Here is a 6,235-nt window from a genome sequence, read left to right on the forward strand (position 1 = left end):
TTTTTTTTTTTTTTTTTTTTTTTTTTTTTTTTTTTTTTTTTTAATTCTTCTTGGAGCCAGTCTGAATCTTTTGGTGATGAAAGGTCTTTGTAAATATGCACCTAGAAGGATTTCCATTCTTTATAAGATATAATACTGTTAGTTTGGTAACTGCCCTCTCCTTTGGGGGTAACAAGATTCCTTGGGGATCTGTGTGGATTCATTAGGAAATGGGTCTTCAATTAATGAGTCTTTGGAAAACAGATTTTCCCACATGAAGCTGGTAAACAAAACACTGAACTATTAGGTGTTGCAGTAAATATTCCTCTAACAATGTGTATAAGGGAAAGTAAAAACTTCCAGGGAAGCTCAGTACAAAGAGCTTTGTTGTTTATAAACAGAGTGGTCAGAAAGAGGGGGGAAAAGAAAAAAAAAAAAAAAAAAAAAAAAGAATAACTTAAACAGGTTCCTTGTATCAGTCCGAAGGGAAGTGTCGCTCTTTTGCAAATGAAGGAGATTTACTTGTTCTGATTTCCCTGCTTGATTTGAAGGCTCCTAGAGCAGAGCTAATGCTGCTGCAAACATTTTTTATTATTTTAAAACAAATTGACTTCACTTCTCTGCTTTCTTTTCCCGATTACCACTAGAAAGAGGTGCTGCAGCTAACACGAATGCCTGTCTGGGAAGCTTAAGCTGAAACCTATATTTTATCCAAGCAACTGTGGTGCCAGCTTCTTGCCCGTTTAACACTTTTGGCTTCAGCATCAGCAGCCAGAATATCCCACTACAGTCAGTAACAGCCAATACCAAACCCAAATACCGACTGTCATCCCAATACAGCCTTCCCTAATCCCCATTCAACGATGCTCTCCGCCAGCTCCGTGTACTAAGAGGCATGAAACATTTCAGGAGGCTGTGGTTCCCAGTTTAAGGCCCTGTAACGGCTACCAGGGTTCTCTGAAAGAGCTTGGGAAGTCGAGGACGTGTTTGTTGCTAGGCGGCTTGGAAACGTTTATCTCAAAAAAACCACTTGGGGTCATCTGAAAACCCTGAGCAGAAGCTGACCTGACCAAAGTCAATCAGAGTTCATGGACGTGAATAGAACCAGATTTTATCTCTACCTTAGATTGTGTCAAACAACCCAGTTTAACAGCTAAGAGCACAGAGGGTTTCTAGTCCTCAGCTTAAGGTGTAAATAAAGGGGCAGTTTTAGTCCTACCAAAACATGCCTGGAGTTCTCTGGTTTTACCAAGAACTTTTTCTAAGTTCTCTCAAATGACAGAGGTCAAAGAGAAACAGTAAAATCATTCTCATAAAGTTTTAATCTGCTGTCCCACACCCCCCCACCCCAAGCCTAGGGCTCTCCATTACTCAAGGAGCAGCGATTCCCCCACACCGTCTCTACCAGTTTGGGCTTTAAAAGGTGTTTATTTCTAGGTGCACAGACGAGCCTCGGGGTTTCTAATAATCTTAATTTCTTATGCCTAGTGGGTGCTAAAAATATTTCTTCTTGCTGTTCATTTGCCTAAAAAGGAATCCAACCATGAGCCTTTGTGAAATTACAGACTTGAGGTCTCACATGCAAAGCCCACTGCGGGCAGCGTCAGTCAGAAGTGATGCCAGAATACACAGAACTGATTTTTCTGGTGTCTGTCACACCTTGTGGCAGTGCAGAAGTTGGTAGGTAACCTGGCAGAAGTCAGTGCTAACACCAGCACCGTCATCTTCAAAGGAACACCCTGTTCTTCAGCTTTCCACATTCAAGGAGAACCGGGGCTTTTAGCCCCGGCGCAGCAAGAGTCGGAGCAGCTGTCAGGTGGGAGTAGTGGAGGTGAGAAACCCAACCGTGCTTCAAGATGAGGAGCGATCAATTTCTGCTGGAACTACCCACTTGGATTTGATTATTCCCAAAGTCCTTCCTATTTTTCTACATATACATGGCCAAGAAGGGCTTATTCCCCGGGGAGTTTTGTCAAAGGAAACGTTCCTCACACGTGTATAAAATGAAGAGCTGCTTGTGCTAAACTGAGCGGACCAAGAGTATTTCAGTGGCATTATTCCTTTGGCAAGAGGTGAGCGTATTTCCATGCTAAAACCGCAGAGGACTTTACTGAGACACACACTGATTCACTGCTGTTACAGAAGGATCTCGCATGCTGATCAAGATACGAACGCAATCCTAGCCCAGAGCGCATTCTTGATCAACTCCCAGGCTGCTTGGAAGAGCGTAACGTAGCAGCAACAGGAGTCAAGCAAAGCACAGACAGAAACTTCCAGCACCCACGGCCCCCTTTTCTTTTTTTCTTTTCTTTCCCCTCCCTCCTTGAGTTCCCTCACCTGCCCCCCCACATCCTGGACCCTCCTTACCTGGCTCCACCTGGTCAGGTTCGTGCCGAGTATCTGTGGAATCTGCCGCATCACCGCTCATCTTGATCTCTGGAAAAGAAGGCACAACTGATTTTAATAACAGGTCACAGTCCCAGGCAACAGGCACATGTGGCTTCCACTAAACAGCACAAATGAATGTGTAATTATAATAAACCATCAGACTTTCAAATTTCTGATTCCTCAACATACAGTCACTAGAATATGCATCAGCTCCGAGGATGCACTTTTCCCTCCTGTTGCTCTTCACATCCCCCTCGTTCCTTTCCCCCTCCCCAATTTGCTGCCGTGCTCTCACCTTTCCCATCTCACTCCTCTCCCCCACAGAGGTTTGTTTAATCACGGGGGGGCCCTCCCAGCCTCTCCCCCGAGCTTTATGCTGGCATCCCAAACCAGCCCGCACGGCTCTCCCCTTGACTCCATCCCCCACCACACCTGTAGAGGCAGGGGGGCCCTCCCAGCCTTCCCCCCCCCTCCCACATCCTTTCCTTGTCCCTCGAGAGGGCTCGGCCGGCCGGTGCTTGGCGCTGTACAAAGCGGCCTTGGAGAGGCAGGCGCAGAGCAAGATGCTCTCCAAGAGAGAAGCAAAGTCTTCTCTCGCTGCCTTGCAAACTCAGCTTGTTTCTTCCCATAGGTCTGGTCCCTATTTTCAAACGCTTACCCCTGCTCTCTCCCCCGTGCACATCCTCACCCCCCTCTCAAACCATGAAGAAGCTGCCTTGCTCCAAAACATTGGCCCCAATCCAGGAGCAAGACGAGTGCTTTGCCTTAAAGCTCCTGCCTATTTCCCCCCATCCTTATCTATGCCAATAAATTTGTCATTTACCCTTGAAGTGATGGCTGCCACCACACCCGGGGCCACGTTCTCCTTCGGGGACAGCTGAAAGAAAAGGTGGGAAGAGTCAACTTTGCACTGGATTGCTCATCCCCTCCTTATAAGAGGCAAATTACACACCAGTGAAAAAAGGAAGAATATCTATTCAAATTCAGATGGACATCCCCTCAGCTCTTCTACCCTTCGCATGGGAATTTTAACTCTTTCCAGGCTAGTTGGGGAAAAAAAAAAAAAAAGAGAGATAATATTTTTTTTTATAAAGAACCAACTGATTTGCATGGTCTTCCTGCAGCCAATCCCGGCCACAGAAGTCATCCGATTTGCATCGGGTAATAACAACAGTGTGAAAGCTGGGCCAGTATTTGCTGTGGTTTTGCTGGGGTAGAAAAGGCAGGTGGAAGCCTTCTTAAAGGCATCATGCAAACCTTTTCCTCTTTCCTATATATGCCTTGTATTATTTCCAAACAGCCAAAAGGGTGAGAAGAACCCCATAAGTTTTTATACCTATTTCCCTCAATTACACACAAAAAAACAGGCAGGCCTTTTTGTTTTGTGTATTTTGTTCAGGTTTTCTTTTCCCCCTATTCAAACTTCCAGTGCGCAGATGACAAAATATTTTTTTTTTCTCCAAAACTGAATAGCTTTGTTTAGGTTAAAGTTGGAGGCTTTGTCTTCAGCAAATGAGTAAAGAAAGAAAAAAAAAATTACAAGATTTTATATCAGAGCAGAGTACAGAAACATTCACATACTTGAGAAATTTCCTTTCTTTAAGTTGTATTAAGTAGTGCGGGGGAAAAGGAAAGAGAAAAGAGTTGTGGGATTTTTTCCCCCCTCCCCTTCAAATAAACCCGCTGCAATTAAGACATGAACATTTAGTGGGGTTTCTAAATGTTTCTACTGCAGGAAGAGCAATTATCATCAGCTATAAACATCTTCTTGTCTTGTAATACTGCCAAGGGACCCTAACTGAGGCAACCTACAAAGCACAAAGTTTTGCTCGCTGCCAAAAAGTGTCTTAAAAAAAAAAAAAAAAGAGCCAAGTTCTCATAAAATAGAGTATGAAAAACCATAAACTGTGCAAAAGTTTGTTGCTTGCTTTAGTGAGAAAATCTGCAAGGCTGCAAAAAAAAAAAAAAAAACGCAGGTCTCATTGCGAGCACAGAATTAACGAACGAACGCGTGTTAGGGAAAGAAAATTATCTAATCACTGAGATCAGCGTGCCTCTTCTGGGCACGGATTGAGAGACAGAGCGATTCAGAGTCCAAGGAGGGAAGACACAGCAGCAAACCTGAGCAGCTCTCGCCCTCTCACAGGAGCAAGCCCTCAGCCCCTCTGCCCTTTATAACCTGGGGTGGGCGGGGAGGAACGGTGGAATATCAACCGTGCCTTCATTACACATCACATGCCATCCATCAGTTAAATTCCCTCCTTCTGGAGTCAGGAGATAAGAAGATATTGCCCCGTGATTCTCTCATGCATAGAGCAGAAGAATTTTATTTTCACAAAGATTCAAATCCCCATCATAGATGTACACGTGTCATTACGGTGTAAGTATCTTGTGGAGGGGGGGAAAAAAAAAAAGCAACTGGAAGAAAAATAAACCCCTTTTGATCAAAGCCTACTGGTTTGGGTCTGGCCAGCTTTTGTGTGGACAGTGGTGCAGCACCAGCCATCCTCTGAGGGGTCCTCAAGGACAAGGAGCAGACATACAGAGGAATTACTTTCTGATCTAAGTGTAGCCAAGATAAAGGCAACGCCGTTTTATTGACACCCAAGAGTCTTCCACTATAACCCAGAGTGACGCATCTGGATTTGACCTCCCCTCCATCTGAAAAAACAAGACAGGCTGTGAGACTTTGAGGCCAGCTCAACGCGGGCTCCTTCCATGCAGCTTTGCCAGGTTTGGCAATATATAGAGAATAAGCAGGCTAGTGGAAAAAAAAAAAAAAATCTCTGGGAAAAATAATGCAACTTAGGACTGCCTAACTCCTAACCACAGACCTATTAGGAGCCGCCACTGTGGCCTGGGCCATATTAAAAAATGTGCTGCTATACCTCAGCTAGCAAACATACCTGGAGTAGGGGTAGTCTGGTTTGTTCGCCCAGACCAAAGAAACTCTACCAGTGCAGACACTTCTCCGGGGATACATCTGCATCTCTATTTTTGCTGAAACAAATGCTGTCAGCAAATAAAGCTTTCCCAAGGCCTTATTCCTAGCAGTTGTTCAGACATGGGCGCTAGGGTAAACCAGCCTGATGGCTTTAAAAGGGAAAACGAAAGCCCGTGGTGGTGGGGAAGGGCTGGAACCCAGTTTGGCTTGAGACCATTACACGGGGCCTATTGAATTTTCTGTGCTTTAGGTGCCCGAGCCCTTCTGGAGGCTGCAGGAAGGTGAAATCTCCAAATGCCTGGGGAGGGGGTGGTGGGACACGCCGGGGAACACGCAAACCCTCTCGGTAGGGCGGAGGGCATGTGGAGCCCGAGCAGCCCACCTCCATCTTGCACCCTGTGTCCTCTCTGCAGGGCCAGGGGAGGAACGGAGCACTCCTCTGCGAGCAGCTTTCTGCAAGGGCTTGCTCTTTGGGGACCCCCAAGGCTGAACACGCTGAACTGCCTTTGCACAAGGGTGAAGAAACGCCCTCCCACCAGCGCTGGGCTCTGGCATGTGGAAGTGGCTGGGCCCAGGCTGGTCTCCCTCCCTGCGAAAAGACTGCTTAAAGCTGAGGCCCTTCTGACAGATTTGGGCGAATGGAAGTTCAGCACGGAGCCAGCTCTGCACGGCTCCTGGCCAAATCCTCCCTGGGACCGATGCCGCTGGCTTTGACAGAGGGCACAGTATCGATCTTGGGAATCTTCTCATGAAGAAAGAGTCGCCCACAAGCAAAGCAGATGGGTGGATAGGAGCCTGCGGGGGATGCGTCCCCGAGAGACACCACACACAAGCACACCCATCGCAGGTGCTCAGACTAGTCAGGCTCACACGCTGAGCCAAGACCACGAGCCTCCCGCAGCCTCTCCTCACGGCCGGCCGCGC

At 46.8% G+C, this 6,235-nt stretch overlaps 1 protein-coding gene across 1 annotated transcript in view; it reads right to left on the bottom strand.

Moving 5' to 3' along the window:
* The window catches only part of POU2F3 (POU class 2 homeobox 3), a 42,345-nt gene that overhangs the window by 34,433 nt on the left and 1,677 nt on the right, over positions 1-6,235 (bottom strand). The window contains exons 2-3 of the mRNA XM_026863745.1: positions 3,191-3,244; positions 2,347-2,415 (exon numbers count right to left, since the gene is read on the bottom strand). Of these exons, the coding sequence (XP_026719546.1) occupies positions 2,347-2,415; positions 3,191-3,244 (123 nt within the window). The remainder of the gene's footprint in view (positions 1-2,346; positions 2,416-3,190; positions 3,245-6,235) is intronic.

Source organism: Athene cunicularia (genome assembly GCF_003259725.1).
Source record: "Athene cunicularia isolate RWA chromosome 24 unlocalized genomic scaffold, athCun1 chr24_part1, whole genome shotgun sequence".
In the NCBI taxonomy this organism is placed as follows: Eukaryota; Metazoa; Chordata; class Aves; order Strigiformes; family Strigidae; genus Athene; species Athene cunicularia.